The 23,325-nt window shown below is 35.8% G+C and overlaps 5 protein-coding genes and 1 pseudogene across 5 annotated transcripts; 5 read left to right on the top strand and 1 right to left on the bottom strand.

The window, feature by feature from the left end:
* The first annotated feature begins 5,681 nt into the window (after positions 1-5,681).
* On the top strand, positions 5,682-7,455 carry LOC142527887 (berberine bridge enzyme-like 8). The gene has a single exon (XM_075632873.1). The coding sequence runs from the start codon at positions 5,716-5,718 to the stop codon at positions 7,315-7,317; it is 1,602 nt and encodes a 533-aa protein (XP_075488988.1). The 5' UTR covers positions 5,682-5,715; the 3' UTR covers positions 7,318-7,455.
* A 4,022-nt stretch (positions 7,456-11,477) lies between these two features.
* Positions 11,478-13,228, top strand: LOC142527160 (berberine bridge enzyme-like 21). The gene has a single exon (XM_075631886.1). The coding sequence runs from the start codon at positions 11,502-11,504 to the stop codon at positions 13,119-13,121; it is 1,620 nt and encodes a 539-aa protein (XP_075488001.1). The 5' UTR covers positions 11,478-11,501; the 3' UTR covers positions 13,122-13,228.
* Positions 13,229-15,118: 1,890 nt separating this feature from the next.
* LOC142526191 (uncharacterized) lies at positions 15,119-15,535 on the top strand. Its single transcript, XM_075630439.1, has one exon. The coding sequence runs from the start codon at positions 15,119-15,121 to the stop codon at positions 15,533-15,535; it is 417 nt and encodes a 138-aa protein (XP_075486554.1).
* Positions 15,536-15,790: 255 nt separating this feature from the next.
* LOC142527757 (uncharacterized) lies at positions 15,791-16,830 on the top strand. Its single transcript, XM_075632675.1, has 2 exons — positions 15,791-16,156; positions 16,229-16,830. Exons 1-2 carry the CDS (start codon positions 15,806-15,808, stop codon positions 16,793-16,795), a joined length of 918 nt encoding a protein of 305 aa, XP_075488790.1. The 5' UTR covers positions 15,791-15,805; the 3' UTR covers positions 16,796-16,830.
* Positions 16,831-18,506: 1,676 nt separating this feature from the next.
* LOC142526190 (berberine bridge enzyme-like 22) lies at positions 18,507-19,468 on the top strand (annotated as a pseudogene).
* Positions 19,469-20,016: 548 nt separating this feature from the next.
* On the bottom strand, positions 20,017-22,218 carry LOC142527804 (dihydroceramide fatty acyl 2-hydroxylase FAH1-like). The gene is made up of 7 exons (XM_075632744.1): positions 22,024-22,218; positions 21,675-21,733; positions 21,497-21,586; positions 21,209-21,405; positions 20,934-21,039; positions 20,530-20,676; positions 20,017-20,452 (listed from the first exon to the last, which is right to left on the bottom strand). Exons 2-7 carry the CDS (start codon positions 21,723-21,725, stop codon positions 20,333-20,335), a joined length of 711 nt encoding a protein of 236 aa, XP_075488859.1. The 5' UTR covers positions 21,726-21,733; positions 22,024-22,218; the 3' UTR covers positions 20,017-20,332.
* Positions 22,219-23,325: the final 1,107 nt, after the last annotated feature.

Below are 23,325 nucleotides of genomic sequence, written 5' to 3'. Positions count from 1 at the left end.
TGAAATATATAGAAAAATCTATTGAATTTATTTATTATAATTTTATTATAATAAATTTACAAATTTTAATAAGAATAATATATTTTTCTTTAAATATATAATTTGCTTTTTAATTAATTTAATGAAAATTTAAATGTATAATTCATATTTATTAAGTTTGTTTAGGCTCGATAAAGGCTTGAATAAGCTCGTGAGCCATGCATATATTCGTTAAATAAAGCTCGAGCTCGGCTCGATTATAAACGAACCAAGCTCAAACATTCAAGAGTTTGGCTCGGCTCGACTCGATTACATCCCTAATTTTAGGTATGGATATCTATAGAAAAAGTGTTATCAAGGAACTCCCACTTAATCAAAGCAGATACCTGGAAAATATACTTGAATGTTTCAACATGTAAAAATACAAGATAGTACGAGGTCATGTAGCTTCACACTTTAAAGTCGTATCAGCACAATCACCACAAACTGAGGAAGAGTGAATGTATATGGATAAAGTCAAGTGTTGTAGGTAGTGTCATGTATGTGATGATCTGTACTAGGCCAAACATAGCATATGCCATCAGTTTGATTAATAGATTCATGGCAAACCCAGGCAAGAAATATTGGGAAGTCATGAAATGGTTATTTAGGTACATCAAAGGATCCTTGAATGGTGTGAAATTTAAAATGGACAGTGGAAACAATGAGGTGGCAACAGGTTACGTGAATTCAGACTTTGCTGGGAATATTATCACTCGAATGTCTCTCACGAGATATGTGTTCACGATTTATGGAACAACAAGCTGAAAATCCATGTTGTAACCTGTGGTGACCCTGTCAACCACATAAGTGGAATACATATGCGGCCACGTGCTATTCACCTTACAAAACATCAGGTCTTCCATGAACGGTCTAAGCATGTCGATGTTAAGCTGCACAAAGTAACGATTTTCTGTGACAATCAAAGTGCTATTTGTTGGTATATCAGGGAAATAAACGAAGTAACATCGTAGCAAAACATCATAAGTAATATCAACAATAAATAAGATGAACACCAATATTTATAGTGGTTCACCCCAAGATTGAGCTACGTCCACTCTAAACCTCTCAAGAAGACAAGAAAATTGTATATACAAAGTATTTCACTCAGAACACTCTGATTTTAACACTCATTTTTTTCCACTAATCATATTACTTCCAAGATAAACACTCCTTAATAAATCTCACACTAAATCTTTTATCTCACTTCTACACTTATGACTGTACATGAGTGGATTTTTTGTTTTGGTGTGATTTTGAAATAAAGAATGAATGGATATTTATAGATGGAGTTTAGGGAAGAAAACAAAAAATTATACATAATTAAACCAACTATTTTTTTACTAACACAAAACATGTTTTAATTATATGTCAAAAATGATGTGCCTTGAATTCAAATTTGTTGACTTGAATATTAGCATTTCTCTCCCTCAAGCACATTTTGTGAATTCGATCAGACATGCAATAGCTCTGATGTATTCAAACTACCATTTCGGTAATACCTTGGTCATCATATCAGATCTGTTTTCATGTGTGAATCTTCTCAAATTTTAACAACTTCCTCTCCAATACATCATGTATCCAATGATAGCTAACTTCAATATGCTTAGATCTTGAATGCATTGAATAATTCTTTCCAATATGAATTGCACTCTGACAATCACAGAACAACTTGCATTGATCTTGCACAAAACATAAGTCCTCCAAAAACGGTTTCATCCATAACAGCTCCTTGCATGCTTCAGTTGCTGCAATGAACTCCGCTTCAGCGTTTGACAATGCTACACACTTTGGCAACTTTGACCGCCATGACGCAGCTCCCTCTGCAAATTTAATCAGTACCCTGATGTGGATTTTTGGGAGTCAACATCTCCTGCCATGTCTGCATATGTGTAGCCTACAATCTCAAGTCTGGATCCTCTAATACTAAATCTATGTTTAAAAGTTCTCCGTAGATATCTGAATATCCATTATATTTCAGCCCAATGTTCCTTTCCCGGTTTTAGAAGGAATCTACTCACTACACCTATAGAATGAGCTAAATCTGGCTGAGTACATACAATGACATAGATCAGACTTCCAACAGCTGAAGCATATGGGAAAATTTTCATTTCTTCTTCCTCATCCTCAGTAATAGGACTCTGCTTTGAGTTCGACTTGAAATGGTTGGCAAGAGGACATCCAATCGCTTTACCCTAGTCCATGTTAGACCTCTGAAGTACATTCTCAATATACTTCTCCTGAGACAACCAAGCCTTCTTGGCATACGTGTCTAGATAGATTTCCATGTCAATAATTATTTTTGTTGGCCCTGAGTCTTTCATAGAGAAAATCCTGCTTAGTTGTTTCTTTAGGCCTTCGATTTCAGAACATTTTTGTCAACAATCAACATATCATCTACATAGAGCAGAAACACAGTCAAATCATCATCAGAGGTATTTTTGACAAACACACAATGGTCTGCAATTGTTTTCTTGAATTCATCTTGAGTTATCACTAATGCAAACTTCTTATACTATTGTCTTGGTGTTTACTTGAGACAGTACAAACTCTTCTTTAATTTGCACACGAGGTCCTCTTTCCCCTTCTCTGCAAACTCCTCTGGTTGCTCCATGTAGATTTCTTCCTCCAAATCCCCATGAAAGAATGCAGTCTTGATATCCATTTGTTCCACCTCCAGATCAAGCTTAGATGCTAACCTTAGAACAATCCAGGTGGATGTCATCTTCATCACAGGTGAAAATATTTCGTAAAAGTCGACCCCATGTTTCTACTCGAAACCTTTGACGACAATTCTAGCTTTGAATCTTGGTTGACTATTGCGTTCTTCATGCTTCAACCTGAACACCACTATTCTTCAAACTTTTCATACCTTTCGGTAGCTTCACCGGCTCAAATGTCTCATTCTCATGCAAGGATTTTATTTCATCTTGTATGACCTTCATCCACTTATCCTTGTGTTCACTGGTAATAGTTCCTTGAAGCTCTCTAGTTCTTCCTCGTCAGTTAGTGAAATATATTCATTTGAGGAATATCTGTTGATGGTCGCATTTCTCTTCTAGAACGCGTGGTCATTGTACCACGAGAACTTTCTGCTGGTGGTTCACTATGAACACGGATTTCATCACCATCCTTATGATCGTTATGCAGTTCGGTTGAGGACTTACCGTTGAAGGCCACCATTCCAGATCTTGCTCAGATCCAGGATTCATATTATTTGGTATATGAATATAAGCAGCACACCCAAATAACCATCGTGAATTTTTTACAACCAATTATAAGTTGGAAAATCGAGAATTTTAAGTAAGTAGCCAATTATCGGTGTTGAAACTAAAGAAAATGGGAGAGTGATCAAAAGAATTTTAAAGAAATAACGTGAGTCTAGAAATTGTCATCTCGTTTGTAAAACATTTTATCTTATTAACAATCCCATCATTCTCGAATGAATGGAAATAAAGACAAAGTCTCTCTCTTTCATATTAGTCGTACGTATTCGTAGGTAGGTCAAACAACAATTTAATCCAAATTTTCATCCCGATATAATTAAATTCAGTCAAAAAACTTTAACATAATAATTAAATTCTTTGCAGTGTGTCTGAGGCGGCGGACAACGTCTTCATTTGTGAGAGATTAGAGATTTTTAGAAATACAAAATCCTTACAAGCAAAGCAAAAGAAAATATTGATACAAAAAACATAGGAAGGAAAGCAAAAGAAAATGTAGAATTTCGTATGCGGGTTATTATGGCGATATTTTGGTCTACAAAATATTAAAATAAGATCTTGAAAAATAAATTCGGATTATTAAAGAGCTTATATTTTTCAATGGATAAGCTCTTTAAAGCTTCCAATATTAGACTTTGACTTTTCCAAATTTGAAATCTCAACAACTTATAAATAATTAATTGGTGGATGGAAACTAATCAGCATAGACACGTGACTAATTCGCCTTTATCATGATCACTTACAAATGAATTATAGCTCCAACTCAATTTTGATTTGAACACCATCAATCAAAATTTAGCTTAAAGCTCATCTGGACCACCAAAGTCTCGAGTTCGGAAATTATAGGTCTCGGGTTCGAGATCTAGTTATAATAAACTCATCTCGAGTTCAAAATAAAAATGTTCAAATCAAGACAATTGGCTCAAATTTATTTACTTATTGCATGACAATAACGTCTTATCAATTTATATATAATTATTAAATATTACTTACCCGAACATATTTTGAAAATTTTTAAGTTGAATGGTAACTTCATCAAAATTAATTCATGAACGAAGTCGAAAATCATATCAAACGATAACATATTATTTAAGATATATATCGTTTGAGTAATAAATGAAAATTTTGACAGAATCATAAAAATAAAAAAATAATAAAAAAAGACGTTGATTTTGTGGGGGAAAAAATCCTTTATAATATCGTGTGATTGTGATCATAATATATATCATATGTAAGAGGTTGTGGGAATTCAAACAACTTAATCATTGGTGAAGATTTACTCCATAATGATTAAAAGTTTAAAATGAAAAGATGTGCTTAACATATTAAGTAAGAAACAATAATATAATAATAATAATAATAATTGGAGATCCAATGCAATTTCATTCACGTACCGTATAACATGCAGCACATGTGACATATTTAATCTGCGAGATTTCAACTTTTAATTCGACAATCTTTGAAATTGCTCTTTAAGATTTTTTTTTTTATATTATTGATATTCATTGTCAATGCAAATTATTAATATTAGTAAAATTCGAATTGAGTTAGAAGCCAGGGTTTCATAATCAAAGAAAATGATGGAATTTCATGAAACTCCGATAATTATTTTTACAAGTTTTTAGTGCATGCAGTCTTTTTTTCTCAAAAAAAATCATTTATTTCTTTTTTAGATGCGAGTTATACGTACGACTTTGTCCAATAATTGTTGCAGCAAAATTTGACTATTAATCAATCTCAAAAAGTAAAAGATATGTAATTAATTAGACTATAAATCTTGTCAAAATTCCTATTAAGATGTGTTTAAAGAAAACCTAATATATCATCTATATGTTTGCCTACGCGTGCTGTTCTATTAAAACTTGTGATAATCATAATCTACACGTACGACATATATTGAAAACCCAAAAAAAAGTTATATCATTGACCGATCGACCCACCCTGTCACGTAATCTTGCATAGCCCGGCCCCTTTCTACAGGAAAACTTGATGCATGCATGGCCAACAGTTGAGCTACCAAGTGATGCTACATCGCCAAATTTAACTAATTATCGATCCTATATGCATGCATAATTATCTCTACCAGCTAGCTTTATAAATTTTTCTGAGTCACAGTACTAGTTTGTTTTTTCGAAATTCTAATGCGAAAAGAGCATTAGTTTTCGGCTCAAAGAAAAATATATATATTATGGGAATGGAAGAACACTGAGTAGCTGCGCCCATTGACTTTTGGTTATTTTATAGCTCGTTTGAGGTAATATTATTGGAAAAGCAAAATATATATATATATATATATATATCTACTAGAATGTCAAAGGCTGATTGTAGTATGCGAGTCTTATTTCTCTTCTCTGAATTTGTCATTTTCAAATAATTGAATATTGAATTATCTCTTAAATATTTGTCTATATAATCCAACCCTAAAATCCTTTCAATTATCATATCATAATTTAGCAACAAAAAAAAAACAGTAATGAAAACTTCAATTATATTTTCTTTCTTCGTAGCCCAGCTTGTATTTTGTGTCTCATTGGCGAGTTCTAATCCATCTCAATATGAGGACTTCATCCAATGCCTTGAAAATTACCCTAAACCCTCTTCCGCTCCAATCTCAGCTGTACTCTACACTCCAGATAATTCATCTTATTCATCTGTTTTGCAAACTTACATTAGAAATTTAAGGTTTAATGAATCCAACAGCCCCAAACCACGTCTCATTATCACAGCATTGGATGTTTCTCACATCCAAGCGGCCATTATTTGCGCTAAAGCATACAATTTCCAGATGAAGATCAGAAGCGGCGGCCACGACTACGAAGGTGTTTCGTACGTGTCCGAGCATCCCAACTTCTTCATTCTTGACATGTTCAATCTACGGGCTATTAACGTCAGCATCGCCGACGAGTCCGCCTGGGTTGAATGTGGCGCCACTCTTGGTGAAGTTTACTACAGGATTGCTGAAAAAAGCAACGTTCATGGCTTCCCCGCCGGAGTTTGCCCCACTGTTGGCGTTGGTGGCCATTTCGGCGGTGGCGGTTATGGTAACATGATGCGAAAATACGGCCTTTCGGTTGACAATATACTTGATGCTCAGATTATCGACGTCAACGGGCAGCTTCTCGACAGAAAATCAATGGGAGAAGATCTTTTCTGGGCCATCACCGGCGGAGGAGGATCAAGCTATGGAGTCGTGCTGTCGTACAAAATCAATCTCCCCCGAGTCCCACCGACGGTAACCGTTTTCCGGATTCGTAGAACTTTCGATGCGAACTTCACAAATCTAATCTATCGTTACCAAGTAGTTGCACCCAATTTGCCGGATGAATTATTCGTGAGACTCACGCTAGACGTGGTAAACAGCACCTCCGGACAAAAAACAAATAGGGCCACATTTCGCGCTTTGTATCTGGGAAGTTCGCAAGACCTTGTTTCTCTGATAAAAGCAAGTTTTCCGGAATTAGGAATAGAGCAGGCAGACTGCATTGAAATGAGCTGGGTTGAATCAGTTCTTTTCTGGACTGATTTCTCGACAGGGACCCCGGTAAACGCCCTTCTCAGTAGGGTTCCTCAAGTTCTGAATTACCTGAAAAGAAAATCCGACTACGTGAAGAAACCGGTGCCAAAGGCAGGGCTTGAATTCATATTCAAAAAAATGGTGGAACTGCAATTCCCAATGCTGACATTCAACCCTTACGGAGGTGAAATGGGTAGGATCCCAGCTTCTTCAAAACCCTTCCCGCATAGAGCAGGAAACCTCTTCAAACTGCAGTACGCAACAAACTGGAACGACGGCGGAGTCGAGGTTGCAGACTACTACATAAATCTGACGAGAGCGCTGCATACTTACATGACCCCTTTCGTGTCAATGAACCCAAGGGAAGCCTTCTTGAATTACAGGGATCTCGATATCGGAACGAACGATAACGGAAGGGACAGTTACAGGGAGGGACAGGTTTATGGCTTCAAGTACTTCAAGGATAATTTCAACAGGCTGGTCAGAATTAAGACCATGGTTGATCCACAAAACTTCTTCAGAAACGAGCAAAGCATTCCAGTCTTCCCCCGGACCAAATAGTATTCATAACGTACGAGTGTTATTTCTTAATCAACAATTCTGCTGTAATATATATGTATCCACAATATGATGTTTACTCCATAATTTGGTTTGTGTACGAATGAAATAAATGAATAATTTATTAAGGTCTTCGTTTTATAGTAAAGTTTTTCACTGTACACTATATATATATCTATCTATTATATAAATATATAAGGTTTACATTATATTTAATTAAATAAATAAAATAAGTTGGTGAATATTCCATTTTTAATTTTATTAGATTGAGAATGAGGAGGCACCTATATATACTCATTTTATTAGATTCGAATAAGTTGTTTTGTATTGTTGTGTTTTGACTAAGTTTATGCAAAACATATCAAGTATTATTGTCACCTACTTGAGATTTTTATACAAACCATGGATACTAGCAATATTATCGTTCACTAATTGCAAGTCGCCACTTTCTCCAAGGGAAATCTGGAAATTATGTGGGGAAACCAACTCAAACACAAAATGAAAAGAAAGAAAGAAAGATAAATATATAAAAAGCTTCTCCAATATATTAAAGGGAGTAACATATATTAATACTCCATTAACATTCAGTCTCATTTCCCTTTTGATTTCTGTTTCATTTTCCCTCGAATATCAGTTTTTATCGAGTTCAAGCTGGATAGTGTTGCCTACTTTCTCCCTCCTTGAGTGATTAGCGGTGGCGCTGGAGTGTGTAGCACATGTCTCACATTTCTAATGAAATATCTCCCAAAAAAAGGTGCAGGAGCCCTTATATTCAACCCTTGTGTCGGCAATTAGCAACTCTGGAACTGCTCAAACGTTGATGGAATTGTTAATTCCACTCGTCGGGGCATTGGTCTAACTACTGGGCACCGCTACCTGATGCTTCAACAGACGCGTCAAAGCCTCTTCGAACCTGATATGGCATCAAAATCAACCACAGCATAAAAAAAAAAAAAGAGGATCAGGCCCCAGTACAACGAACCAGTAAAATTATGACAAATATAACTGACATGAAATAAAATCAAGTAAAATAGAATGAAATGCAATTCAATGCGTGTTGGTAACAACGAAATAACGGATACCAAAACGGAGTCCAAATGAAACGCATCAGCAACAGGAACAGTGGCCACCTGTGCTAGCAATGCAGCAACGAAATATCAAGCCGCCGCTCATCCATACACGTAGCATCGAGGGTCCGATAGCGACGCGGCCAGTCCTCATGCAATCATCAGGAGTATGATAATCCTATCACTCGCTCCATCGATGACTCAATATCTCAACAGATCAATAATGATAACAATCAACGGAATCAATGCTCGAAATACTATTCATAAATAGTTAATTTGACTATTCGACAAATATCTCAAATATTCCCTTCAAAATAAATATATTTATATTTTATTATTTTTAAAGGATAAAAATAGGGATCATTTATCAATCAGAGCGTATCAACTCTAAAATATCGTGAATGCAACCACGTTATTCACATAAGCATATAAGGCACACCAGAACTCATTACAAAATACTTAACGTCATTCCACATCATTATAGATGTCATAATGAAACAGTTCATGCATACCTCGACTGATATTTAATTTACCACCGAAATATCTTAAGGATTTTCTCGAAGAATCCGATCATGTGGCAAATAATTTATTTCATATCAACTTTCATTTATTTTTCCAATATTCACCAATTTAACCTAAAATTTCAAAAATCCATAATTTAGGCTTTTAATATTTCTAAAATTAATATATGACAATTCTATAGCATCTAAACATCTAATTATTGAACACTAATATTCGAAAACTCGATTATAAAATTCTGAATTTTCGAAAGTATGCCCAAATAAATTCTGAAATTTTATTAATACCTCCAACTAGCTCCGATATAGCACCTACTATCAACAACAATATCGACGAAAATAGGCAAAGATTTCCAACGAGTTTGCGGAAGTCGCAAGTTTTCCTAGAAAAAGAGTATTGATAGATAGCCCTTGTCAAGAGCTTTCCGAAACTATGCTTGCTTTTGAAAAATGACAACTGATGGCAAAGATATGGCCAGTCAAAGGTGCAAGAATTGTTGAAGAAGAAGAATAAGCTTTTCGGCATATTCATGATTATTCTTCTTTTATTATTATTATTATTTTATTTAATTTAATGACTAAAATGGGCTGGGCTTGGGGTGTAAATTGGGCTGGGCTCTCACAACTTTGCTCCTCACCCATTACGAATAACACATTGACCAATAGATATATATACAAATATAAATAAATTTCATAGGTAAACCATGATATACAAATTAGGAAACATGTAATTTTTGGGGCATTTGACATTGTAGTTGGCTCATAATTGGTTGTCCTTGTGTGAGCTAGCTCATTGGTTCTTATGTTGCAACTACTTCTTCAGTTATAAATGGAGCTGGTGATTCAATATCTGTCTTGCAAGTTTTTCTATTGTGGTCTGCAACTCCATATCTACTGCATTTTATTGTCCCTTTGTCACACCCTCATTAATTATCCCAATCACTCTCGTTATCTACTACTGTCCAGTTAAGCCCAGCCTCATCCTAATCTCTCTCTTCTAAATAATCAAAAGGTACATATGAACAAAATACGTGCACCTCCTCAATTGATATATGAATTTCTCTAGTAAATTTTATCTTCTCCTCCCAAGTTTTAATCAAATCATTGTCATTTTCGATTCATCTAAAACCATCGTGTTCGACATTAGCGAAAGCCCTTGTAGGTTTCTCAACACCTTAAAGTTCAAGCTACCTTCTTAAATTGGTCTAAAAGCGAGCATATCAAATTTGAGTGGAATTAAATAGGTTAGCTACATAGATCTCCTCCGGCCAAGCTCTACTAAGTAGTCGGGTTATGTTTTAGCCCATCATTTCACGACTGATCCTGGTAAAAGTGAAATTCCTAATTTTGATATTCAATATTTTTGACAATTTACTACTATTGATGTATTTTTGACAAATTATTATTGATGTGGCGCTATGTCAAACTCACACATCATAGAAAAAACAAATTAATTAAAATTGTGACAGAAACAAATAAATATAGTGGGCTAAATAGCAAATATCAGAATCGCAAAAATCTAAACATACAATACCTAAAATGCAATTCCCCAAGATGAAATCCCTAGGTAAGGATTTGAGTTGTGGATAAAATAATATTAAATTTATGTCTATTTTTCAAATTTCATAATAAAATTACATTTAATATAAATTTCCCAAAATCTATGCTACCGATGTATGCACAATTTATTATATATTTTGAACAAGTCATTTAAAACAAATTTAAAATATTTTATATTTAAAAACTTATATATATTTTTTATTCCTCTTAAAAATATTTATTATTTTCAATACTAAATCCCAATGTATCAAAAAATTGTCAAATTTTTCTCAATCTTCTCTTGATTAACTTTTTAAATTTCCTAAAAAATATTTAAACAAAATATGAGTGTTTACATAAATATTATTTATGAACCATGTATTTAAAAAATAAGTAATATTATATTTAATTGTCCAATAAAATTTGTAGATAGGATTTTAGATTTTATCCCAATATCAAAATGAAATTTTAAATTCATAGATTTTGAAATCCAATTCCAATTCAAAAATGTGTATTTTATTCAGTCAAAAGTTAAATCATAGTGTAAATCAATGGCTAATCAAATCTTCAAAAAAAATTATAACCTCTTTATCAGTGTCCTCTTGATTTAATTTTCTTCCTCATTTCCTAGAAAAACTATTTAATGCAGATATGATTTGTCTTCATAAATAATATGATTATTTACATATATATTATTTAGAAATAAAGTATTTTAAAAATAAAAGTAATATGATATTTTAGTCTCAAACAATAATATTTTTATTGTCCAATCCAAAATGAAATTCTAAAATTCAGTTTCAATCCTATTTTTATTAAGTCAAAATATAAAGTAAATCATAAAATGTTCATTTCGTAATCTGCGGAATTTTGACTTTGGAATTAATAAGAAATCACGGAATCATATATTAATCCGATTTCCATATTTCTCAAAAAATCTTCCTTTAATATGGCATTAAACGCATACCCTCGTAGGTTTTGGTAGTGAATATATATATGTATACATAACGCAAGGACTTTGGGAAAACACCCAGAAATGTCTTCTGATCTTTTCATCCCTCTCTCAATGCTGCTGCTGCTGCTTTTCTTTTCGAGCAGCCTCAGCTTTTCCTCTGCGGCAACCTCGGATAATTCGGTTTACGATACCTTCGTCCGCTGCTTATCAGACAACATAAAACCCAAGGATCAAATCTCTAAGATAGTCTACGGTCCTCAGAATTCTTCCTTCGCCAAACTTCTACAAGATTACATCAGAAATCCTCGTTTCAGCACTTCGACGACAAGAAAACCCCTGCTTTTGGTGACCCCTTCTCACGAATCGCAAGTGCCAGCAACAATAATCTGTACAAAAAATATAGGTGTGCAGCTCAGAATCCGCAGTGGTGGCCATGATTATGAAGGTATCTCCTATGTTTCTAACGTCCCGTTTATCATTCTTGACATGTTCAATCTTAGATCAATCGATATCAACATAAAGGATGAAACTGCTTGGGTACAATCTGGGGCAATACTTGGTGAACTCTACTATGCAATCTGGGAAAAAAGCAAAGTACATGGATATCCTGCAGGCGTGTGCCCCACTGTTGGTGTCGGCGGGCACATAAGCGGGGCTGGTTATGGTAACATGTTACGTAAATTTGGCCTTACGGTTGATAATTTGTTGGATGCACGGATTGTTGATGCGAAAGGTCAAATCTTGGATCGAAAAGGGATGGGTAAAGACCTTTTCTGGGCAATCAAAGGTGGTGGGGGTGCTAGTTTTGGAGTTGTAACAGCATACAAGATTAAACTAGTGCGTGTGCCACACGTTGTGACAGTTTTTAGGGTCAAGAAAACGTTGGAAGAAAATGTTACAGACGTTGTTTACCGTTGGCAATTCGTAGCAAACAAGATAGCTGATGATCTCTTCACAAGACTTCTTGTACAACCAGGTACTAAGAAAGATAAGAATTCAGAAAAGAAATCAGCAGATGGCAATGAGGGGAAGACTGTCAAAGTGACTTTTATTGCACTATTTCTTGGCGATTCTGATAGATTAGTATCTGTAATGAAATTCCAATTCCCAGAACTGGGATTGACAAAACAAGATTGCACAGAAATGAGCTGGATTCAATCAGTTCTATTCTGGGCAAATTTCGATAATGGAACATCAGAAAAGGTTTTACTTGAAAGGAAACTCGATTCCATCAGCTTCAACAAGAGGAAATCAGATTACCTGAAAACTCCGATGCCAAAAGATGGGTTGGAAGGGCTGTGGAAGCAGATTATGAATTTAGGAAAAGCCGGGATGGTTTTCAATCCTTATGGTGGGAAAATGAACACAATTGCCGAGTCAAAAACACCATTTCCACATAGAAAAGGGAACATATTCAAGATTCAGTATTTTGCCAACTGGAAGGAAGCAGGTTTTGAAGCCGAAAACAAGTACCTTGCACAGACAAGACGTCTCTATAGTTACATGACTCCTTTCGTGTCAAAGAATCCAAGAGAAGCATATCTCAATTATAGGGATTTTGATATTGGCATCACCGATAATGGTAACAGTACTTACCACCAAGCAAAGGTATACGGGTTGAAGTATTTCAAAGGGAATTTTGATAGACTGGTTAAGGTAAAGACAGCAGTTGATCCAGAAAATTTCTTCAGGAGCGAGCAGAGCATTCCCCCTCTTCCTTCTTTTCATTAATGCAAGACAAAAAAAATGTTTAACATTACAAGATCATAAGCATTGAAAATAACTTTATTGTAATTTATGCATTCTGCCACCGAATGTAGAATTAAAGAGATTTTATGTTCATGCACCCCTTCTCTACAAGAAAATTCTAGCTACTTTCTTTAATTATCCATCAACTGTGCAAACGACGACAACAAAAAAGATTCAAATAATCATCTGAGGCCCAGTTTGGTAAGTGGTATTACGGGTGGATTATTTAGTAGTCTTTCGTTTGGTTGCATTTTCAAAGTTGGCACTGACTACTTGTTAGACAAATTGTACTGTTTCTGTTGGAGAATACATCCACGCATTAAAGCTGGATAACATTTATCAGGCAACATTCATAATGTTAAATGACCGAAATAGCCCTGAATGTCTATTAAAAAATTGCAAGTGGGTTTGGTCCACTCCACTGTCCTTATTTGTTCACAAGAATTGACCACCGCACAGTACTTCCGAGAATGAAAGTGGAGAATCGTAGATCCTGATTTTGAAGACAGATCCGAAAAAATCAGAAGCTTATTCGAAGGTAAAATTTAATAAATTACAGTTTTAAAAGTATTTTCGATTATTTATGTTGCATCTTCTGCGTAAATCTTTGACAGAAGATACATTAGAGGATAAATAATCACTGATGCTAAATTTGTGTTTTTGTTTTTCCTGTTTTTGGTAGAAATCTGTATTACAAACAGATTATTGCTTTGTTGTCATTTGTTTTGTTTGTTCTTGTAATGTACCATTTTCTTATTTTTCTTTGTCGGCTTTAATCCAGAGAATTTATGCTCATTTGACACTGTCGTAGACATTCGATCTCAATTTCGGTTTGGCTACTGTACAACAAAATACTTAAATTTTAAATTGTAGAATTTTTTTTTTTTTACTACAACTTAACCTGATATACAACAGTTTGAACTTTGTTCTTGAGAGCTTATGTATTTTTTTTTTGTCACGTTCTCTAACTTTTGTTACACTTTTTAAGAAGTGTGCAAAATGGACCGTAGACATCCTAACATTAGAATTTTCCTGATCCTACACCAAATGATGATCCGTACAATTTTCACGGTATGTCTTTTAATACGACATCGCACGAGATGTATCGCCGAACGACGGCTGCAAGCACGTAGAACGTCAGCTTCGTACAGCATGACGCAAAGAATGACTGCACAAATGATCCATTTGAGAAGAATTATTGAAACCGGAGATGTTCAATGTGTCGTGAATTTGCGGATGAATAGAAATTCATTTGCACAACTATGTTACTTGCTAACCCACGTTGGCGGGCTGAACCATTCTCGATATGTCAGAACCGAAGAAAAAGTGGCAATGTTTTTGTCCATTTTGGCGCATCATAAAAAAAACCGAGTCATTGGTCATGATTATCTACGAAGTGGTCAAACAATCAGCACCCATTTCCATGAAGTGTTGGGGTCAGTATTGAAGTTACACACTATACTGCTTGTGAAGCCTTCCCCAGTCGATGAAACCTGCACGGACGAGACGTGGAAATGGTTCAAGGTAATATGAACAATTACTGAATACGGCTTATTAAAAATTCGATTTAAAATGTTGTACGTAGAATGTATTATAGTAGTCATCCTAATACCTGTTAATCCTGTTTATGTACTTTCTGTTTCAGGGTTGTCTCGGTGCATTGGATGGTACGTATGTAAACGTGCACGTGCCTATAACAGAGAAGGGAAAGTACAGAACCAGAAAAGGAACCATTGCCATGAATGTTTTGGGAGTGTGCGACCGAGATATGAATTTTATTTATGCGCTCTGTGGGTGGGAAGGATCGGCAGCGGATGGCCAAGTTCTTCGTGATGCATTGTCACGTGATGACGGACTGAAATTCGAAAGAGGTTAGTATTTTGGTTGATATTATCATCACATTTCAGCATATCTAAATATATATTTTCATGAAATCTTTTTTCATTATTATTTCAAATGTAAATGTAGTAACAAAATCTATGGCTTCAATGTCAGGTTGTTACTATTTGTGCGACAACGGGTATGCAAACGTCCAGGGATTCCTGACTCCATATAGAAGAGTACCGTACCATAGGGATGCTTGGGTAAATCGCACAACTGCGCCACAGAATTACAAAGAGCTGTTCAATTGGAGACATAGCAAAGCTAGGAATGTGATCGAAAGAGCTTTTGGCTTGCTTAAGAAAAGATGGGCTATTCTTCGAAATCCTTCTTTCTACCCACTTAAAACTCAGAACAGAATCATAATGGCTTTTATTCTGTTACACAACTTTGTCCGAGCTCAAATGCCGGATAATCTTCTTGATGAGATTGAAGAGGAGACACTAAGCCCAATGCCACAGAATGAGAATTACTTTATAGATGATTTTAATTCGTCCGATGCATGGGATATGTGAAGAGATAACTTTGCAATGTCGATGTACCAAAACTAAGACAAGTGTTGTATGTTACTGTATCTGGATTGCAAACTTGATTTTCTATGCTACTTACGTACTACTGTTGTTTGTAAAAACACTTGTTTTGTGAAATATGTATTCGATTATTTGTTGTATTTCAAATTATGTTGTAACATGTGTTTATCCCTTTTGCAACATAATGTACCATCTCCCATTCTAACTTCTCACCTTAATGTGTGACAGGTGTATGTGGTCTAAAAATTCAAGGCAATGGATAGCACAAATGTGACGTCGAAAGGTAAAAAAACAGATAAGTTGCGACGTAGTTGGACAGCACCCGAGGAAGAGGTTCTAATTGTGGCATTGAAAGATATAATAAGTAAAGGATATAAAACGGAGAACGGATTCCGTAATGGGTATTTACCTTTACTGGAATCTGCAATGAGGAATGCATTCAAAGATTCAGATTTACGTGGGCATCCACACATAACTTCGAAGATACACGTGTGGAAGAAACATTATGGATGTTTGACATCAATGCTAGCAAAAAGTGGGATTGGTTGGAATGACACAGAAAACATGATTGACGCTACAAATGAAGCATGGGAAGCGATACTGAAGGTCATAAATTTGATTTATAATTATTATTTTCATATTTGAAATAAATACAATAATACATCGAATATATTTCAGGTCGACAATAGTGTTCGAGCATTGCGTTACAAGCGGTGGCCACACTACAAAGATTGGTGTGAAATCTTCGGTTATGATAGGGCAACAGGTGATCGAGTGGAGACTTTTTCAGCTGTAGTTCATGATGTCTTAAATATGACTGCGCATGAACCCATTGACATTGAATTTGGCATGGACGACTTTTACCGGCCATTGGAAGGAGATGGTGAATCAGTGTCCGTAGCTCAGACTCTCCCTTCAAATCCAAGTGGAGTTTCAAAGGTGAGGTCGAAGAAACGCAAGCAAATAGACGACGTCGACAATCAAATTGTTGTTGCAATCAATAATTTAGCAGATATCACGAAGGAAACAATGTCAAACCTCATCAAAGAGATGTCGGCTGACTCGAAAATTGAAAATGCTATGGATAATGTGTTGTTCACATTAGGAACCATTCCGGAATTAAATTCAGACGAGAAAGTGTGTGTGGCGGAGCTACTGGTGGATAACCCCAACAAACTAGCGTTGTTCTTGCGGCTCGATCGGGAAGGAAAGATCAGCTTAATCAAACGCCTACTAAATCCATAACCGGACATGGTACAGGGTACTATATATTTGCAAATTACTATGGTTGTGACTTTTTTTGTGATGGATCGAAGTCTTTTGTTTGTGGATCTTGTCACTTTTGTGTCGATGTTGTGTAAGGTACTCTATTTTGGCACATTATTATAGATGTGACTATTTTGTGATGGGTGAAATTATTTTGTTTGTGGATCCTGCCACTTTTGTTCCGATGTATAATGTACTATATTTTGCCACATTATTATGATATCAGTGTTTACAATTGAGATATTGGACAGTTGTAGGATTTGAGGATATAATTTGTGTGGATTATGCCACTGTGATTCCCAATCTGGTTGAAAATGTACTTGAATACGTGAACTTGAATACAAAAGATTTTCATGAACTTGAATACGAAAGAGTGGAGCACAATGAATTTGAAAATGATGGACAACATTTTCATGTACTTCGAACTTAAATTCGGTTGACTCGTGTTCAATGTATTTGACAACGACGGACAAGAACAAGTTTCACTTTCTGCAGTTTGGGTGTTGTGACGGTTCACATACATGTACTAACCAACTTACGCCATTTTTTTTTACAAACAAACACAACCACAACCATTATGTAATAACATAATAACAACAGTTAATATTTCTTATAACATTATATTACAGCATAGTGGTGTCACATTAATTGAACACTGTCATATCTAAAAACGAAAGAGCATGGGCCAAATCAATATACTGGTTGCTTGGAGTTGGAGTACTCAATACAGAAAACATAATTTAGTCGTTACTTAAACACCCACAATTACCATATAATACTTGTACAGACGTTGGTGCAACATACAAAAGGGTACCAAAAGGGTAGATTACTTCTACAGACTTTGGACCAACATCTTGCAAAAGAGACACCACTTACGACCGCCCATGTCAAACTAAGTTACGATGCATACTCAAGATAGGCCACTACTGAATAGCAAAAGGGTAGAGTACTTATGATCTACTTGTACGAAGTTTCATGGGGAGTGCGCTGACTCATCCGAGCTACTAATTACCATGTAGCCATCTGTTCCATGCAGGCGTGAAGTTTTCTTCGAAGGGCGACCACTGGAATGCTTGTTGGAACGTTTGTTGCATGATTTGAAAGCTACCATGTTAGTTTTGTAGTACTCATCCACTACCTTCTTGCAGGGATGGTTGCTGGTAGTGTTTTTTTTTTGGGAAGCCGGAACTTTGATTGAAACATGTTCCACTTCCTTGCGCACAACAGTATCTGCTCCTTCTCCAGTCACTTCTTCATCATCCGATATGATAATCACATCGACTTTGTACTTGCTGGTTACACTTACTTCAGAACATGATTTGTATGTGACAGACATATTGGGAATGTTCTGCAGAAAAAGGAAAAGATGATACATGTCATTGTCATAAAGTTCAAACTTTCCGACTTGCTATAAATCCTTGCTTTTTACTTCTCCAAATAAAAATATAGCCTGAAAATTTTACCATTAACTAATCTGCATCATCGGTACTTATCTAAGAGATAATGGAATAGTGATCTCTCATTCAGTCCGAGTCTGCCACCGAAACATGAAGAATTTGCCGGAGTGCAAGTCAATTTATTCGCGTTTGCTTTCATTTTTCTTACATTTTGTGATGCGGAACATGAAGAATTTGTCGGAGTGCATGTCAATTTATTCTGCTAAAACATACAATAAATTCTTTAACACATACACACTCCAAGGTCTAAATCATATTTCAATCTATTACAATCCGCAGAACAAAATATCAGATGGTTAAACTCAACGTCCTCTAAACCTAGATTCATAATCACACCATACGATGCTGATGAAATCCGAGCAGCCATCCTTTGCAGCAAGAAGCATGATTTGCAAATCGGAGTCAAGAGTGAAGGCTATATGACTATGAGGACCTATCGTTCCTTTGCAAAACACCATATATAATAATCGATATTATCAATCTCCATTCCATTAGCATTGATTTGGAGAAGGAAACAGCATGGATTCAGTCAAGGGCAACGCTTGGTGAGTAATATTACAGCATCGCCAAGAAAAGCGGAGTTCTTGGATTTCCTGCAGGAGTATGCTCGAGTATGGGTCTTGGAGACCATTTTAGTGGAGGAGGGCTTGGAACCATGATCAGAAAATATGGCCTAGCTGCAGATGACATCATTGATGCTTAATTCATGGATGCCGAGGGAAAGATTCTTGATCGAAAATCAACGGGGGAAGATCTGTTTTGGGCCATTCGAGGAGGTGGAGGTGGTAGCTTTGGGGTAATAATTGGTTGGAAAATCAAGCTGGTTCGTGTTCCACCAGTTGTGACTGTTTTTACACCACACAAGACTCCAAATCAAGAAGATACAGGACTTGTCCATAAATGGCAACACTTGGCTGCCGGAAGATTTATTCATCAGAGTTGTGATTCAAGGTTCAGATAAAAATGGCAAAGCGAAGCAGAAAATGATAGAGGTCTTGTTTAACTACTTATTTCTCCGACCTGTGATTGAATTAATTCCATTGATGAGTAAGAGTTTTCCAGAATTAAGCTTGAGAGAAATAAATTGTAGCGGAATGGGTTTAGTCCTGTGCAGCGGTCGGGCTTAAAATTTTCTCAAATATTGAAACTCGAGCTCTGAACCGATTTAGTCAAAAAATTTAAATTTTCCGACATTTGAAAATCAAGCTCGACAAATTCAAGTCTTAAAATTTTCTTTACGCCCTACCTGCAACACGATGTGCCAAAAGAGGGTTTTGGGGTACGTCTATAGACATGCACCACCAAACCATTTTTGACATTGTTATTGCTGATAAAGTTATATATTAAATATGTTAATAAAAGTGTCATGATTTATTACTGCGAAATAAAATAATTAGTCAATCTTTGCTTCTCGTGTTTTCATTTTGGTAGGACAACAATAAATTTAATTTACAAATATGATTATGAATCTAAATTTTAAAAGGTTCAGCACCAAATTATTCAAGACAAAATAAAATGTGATATTGTTACTAAATTGTTTTGACAAAGGAAGCGAATGAAAACGTCACCATTTATTTTAGGGACAATCACGAGAATCTAGCAAAAAATTGTATCGTGGCCATAGATCAAGAGTGCACAAAACTTGTCAACAGGCTTATAATGTAGGAGACGACAATGGCATTGGCAAACAGAAGATCTGTTCTAAGCATATAAACGGCAATAATCTGGCAATACAAGGACTCATGACTGAATCCATTAATAACACATACATTACAGTTTCAAAATTTCACTTCCGTAGAATGTGTGCAACATATTTTTGGCATAAACCCCAACATAACCCTTTGCACATATTTTGGGTACATGCTGAGAATTGATATTTCAAATAAAACAATAAAATAACTAACACAGTTCCCACAGAAGTGTGCACATGAGCAACATTCCAAACTTGCTCAGAAACAACACATACACACGAAAGATGGAGTAAAAATTGGCGATATGAAAAGCTTGACAGGAATTTGCATGACTATTCATGACATGAATGATGAATCTAAAGAATAAATTAACTACTCTTTTGAGCTTGTTTTGATGGAGGTAGGGTTCCGAAGATCTTGTCCCAGAGAGAGGAAGTTATGCCAAAACCTTTATTCTGGATGCGGAAATGATGATTTAGATGATATTTCTGTGTTGCAGAAAAAGAAAAGTCATTTGAAAATCCCATCACCACTAATAAGATGGTTTAATCATATGAGCCTTCACCTTGAGAGCCTTTGATACTTTACTGGTTGGCTGGCCATGGTGCAAGTAGTAATGAGTTACATCATACATCACATAGCCAAGAAGACCACCACTAAAAAACGCAGGAGCAGTGGAAGCAGTAGACAAGAGTTTTATCAAGTTCCAAAACTGCAATTCACATAGGTAAAAATGGACAATCAACAAGTAAAAACAGATATAAAACGACCCCACGAATTCCATAATTTTTATTGGATTCATACTTCATTGTACGTTGAATTGTGTTCATTACAGCTTGTTTTATTTCTGAATCATTTAAGAAGTACATTTTTTTACGCACATGCAGATGGATAAAACTAGCACTAGTTGGTAAATTTGGTTGAACTGTAAAATGATTGTTGAGAAGAAAGTTAGGATGCAATATATACCGGTACCAAGAGAATAGCAGTTGCAGCGGGAGGGAAAACAAGTCGTAAACCGTCCATTGGGTGCTTATGATGACAACCATGAAGTAGATAATGAAGTGTGTTGCCCCTGCAAGGAGAGCATTTAATCAAGACTCAAGAGACGACCACAAGAAAGGGAAAACTGTATCAAAATTTGAGTCTAGAGTGGCAATAGGGGTTAAAAACCATGCTCCTGATACAGCACGCACAACAGGAGAACCTAATTGGATCAAGAGACCGCACAAGAGCAAACTAACCAATAACTCTTTGTCTTAATGTGGAAAAGGAAGCGATGCAGAGTATATTCTAGCAACGTCCAGGCAAAAATGCCAAATGCTACCATCAGTAACAACTGAGGGATTGAATTTCCATTACTAACAGCGATCGAGAGGGACCATCCGACCACTGGGAGCCAAATAAGGGGAATTACCCACCAATCATTCTTCGTCAGAAACTGTTCGAAGAAGAATAAACATCTTATTAACTCGAGAACAACAAAGAACCAGTGTCCTTGACGCAAAAAAAAAAAAGAAAAAGAATGACACCTCCAAAACATCATTTTCAAAAAATCGGGGTTCCTTGCCCACAATTGGCTGATGAACCCAGTCCTGATAAGCCTCTCCAAGATGCCCAACCTGTGGAATGTCGGCACAAGAGGTGGTCTTTTTGGGACAGCCAGATTACACAAAAATTTAATAGTGTGTAAGATAATACATCAGTTACCTGGAAGACAAGGGGCTTATCTAAGTCCACGGTAAATCCTTGTGCAACCATCTTGGTTTCTATTAACAAAGTAAGTTAAAACATAAGTTCCAAACAGCAATCAAGCAAATAAAAAGGGCAATGGCTTAGCAATAGACTATTATAGATGGTGTGACAAGTCTTTTTTCTTTCCATCAAGGATTTGACAGCATTTCCCAGTCACGCCCATCCACATTAACATTATCCCTTTCCCTAATCTATTCCGCCCGATTGCCATTATAGTTGAAAACAACAAACGTCGCGCGCCATAAAATCAACAAAGCGATAAGGCAGAATTCTGAAAGAAACCACAGATCCGATACAAACTAACCAAGCACAATGGCGATCAAATCTTGAAGTTTAGCCGAACTGACGGCGAGGAAGTTGAACCACAGAGTGCACTTTTTTGAAAATGAATCTCTGAGGACTGAAAATTGCTATTTTCTTTTCAAAATAAAAGAAGATTATTAGAGAGAGGAAGCATTAGATTTTCTTTGAAAAGATCTTGACCGCTGATTTGGGGGAATCGGCCAACAGATATGTTTGCCACAGCCAGGCTGGTGTACAGCTCGATATTTCCCCATTGGGCCGAACCCTTAATGGGCTCTCTTGGCACCTTTACCTATGGGCTGCTCAGGGCCAAAACTTCCCAATAGCCCCTCTCTCTTTTTTTAATATCATAAACAAATGTTTGCTGAATTTTATGTTTGGAATTGTACGTACGAGTTGAATTTGCTAAGAAATTTCAATCGCTTATTTAACAATTTCATTATAAAAATTAATTTGACGGAGTGCAGCGCAAGGAAGATCAGGATCCACACGAAAATAGATAACACAAAAACACACAATACAAAAAAACGGAGCACTTTGCGACGAAAATAGAGAAACAATCGCTATATTTAACAACAGTTTTGCCTAAATCAATCACAAATTCGAATTTTCTCACGGTTTTATTAAAATTGTGGGCAATTACCACGGTTCTTGATAAATGTCACATATACAAAATAATAAGAGAATTATAGACATAGTGACGGTTCATGTATTATTTTCGTCGTTAAGGTTTAATTGTTTGTTTTCATCGCAAGTTCAAATTTGAATTTAGCCGAAATTTTGCGACGGATTTAATAAAATTGTCGCTATTTAGCGATCTTTTTCAAAATTCATCACAGATGGTAACGGTTTTAATCAAAAACTGTCGCAAAACTTCTATAAAAACCTTTTTTTCTTCATTTTTCATCGATCTTCGCCAATTTCCTCTTGTATGGATGTTTTTTTTCTTTTTTCCAAAATTCATACACTTTAATTATATTCTAACATCTGTTTCTACCAATAATTGTAGGTCTGATGGTCGGCTTCAATTTTACTTCACGCTTCAACAAGATGCGGTCAGAGCCCATCAGTAATTTGAATTGATTTGAATAAATCAAAGTGTGTACAAACAAAAATAGATCGTGGAGAGATAATGTGCAAAGTCATAGATTAGTGAGGGAGTGGGAAGAACCGCCCAATCATCTGAAAGAAAAGAAGAGCATCGTCGAAATGGGAGGGAAACAACACACATATCGACAAACTCCTGCAAACTTCATGCTGAATTTCATAGTCTTAGTCAAGCGTTTTCATAGTTTTCATTCCA

This window comes from Primulina tabacum, chromosome 15 (assembly GCF_025594145.1).
Source record: "Primulina tabacum isolate GXHZ01 chromosome 15, ASM2559414v2, whole genome shotgun sequence".
NCBI lineage: Eukaryota > Viridiplantae > Streptophyta > Magnoliopsida > Lamiales > Gesneriaceae > Primulina > Primulina tabacum.
Note: the sequence above shows the minus strand (reverse complement) of the source record. Positions and strands in the feature narration are given on the sequence as shown.

Coding starts and splice junctions, on each gene's coding strand:
- LOC142527887 (XM_075632873.1), top strand. CDS start 5,716: ATGAAAACTTCAATTATATTTTCTTTCTTCGTAGCCCAGCTTGTATTT.
- LOC142527160 (XM_075631886.1), top strand. CDS start 11,502: ATGCTGCTGCTGCTGCTTTTCTTTTCGAGCAGCCTCAGCTTTTCCTCT.
- LOC142526191 (XM_075630439.1), top strand. CDS start 15,119: ATGGCTTCAATGTCAGGTTGTTACTATTTGTGCGACAACGGGTATGCA.
- LOC142527757 (XM_075632675.1), top strand. CDS start 15,806: ATGGATAGCACAAATGTGACGTCGAAAGGTAAAAAAACAGATAAGTTG. Junction 16,157..16,228: donor CATGGGAAGCGATACTGAAG/GTCATAAATTTG, acceptor AATATATTTCAG/GTCGACAATAGTGTTCGAGC.
- LOC142527804 (XM_075632744.1), bottom strand. CDS start 21,725: ATGGTTGCACAAGGATTTACCGTGGACTTAGATAAGCCCCTTGTCTTC. Junction 20,677..20,933: donor CTGCTATTCTCTTGGTACCG/GTATATATTGCA, acceptor TGTGAATTGCAG/TTTTGGAACTTGATAAAACT. Junction 20,453..20,529: donor AAGTATCAAAGGCTCTCAAG/GTGAAGGCTCAT, acceptor TCTGCAACACAG/AAATATCATCTAAATCATCA.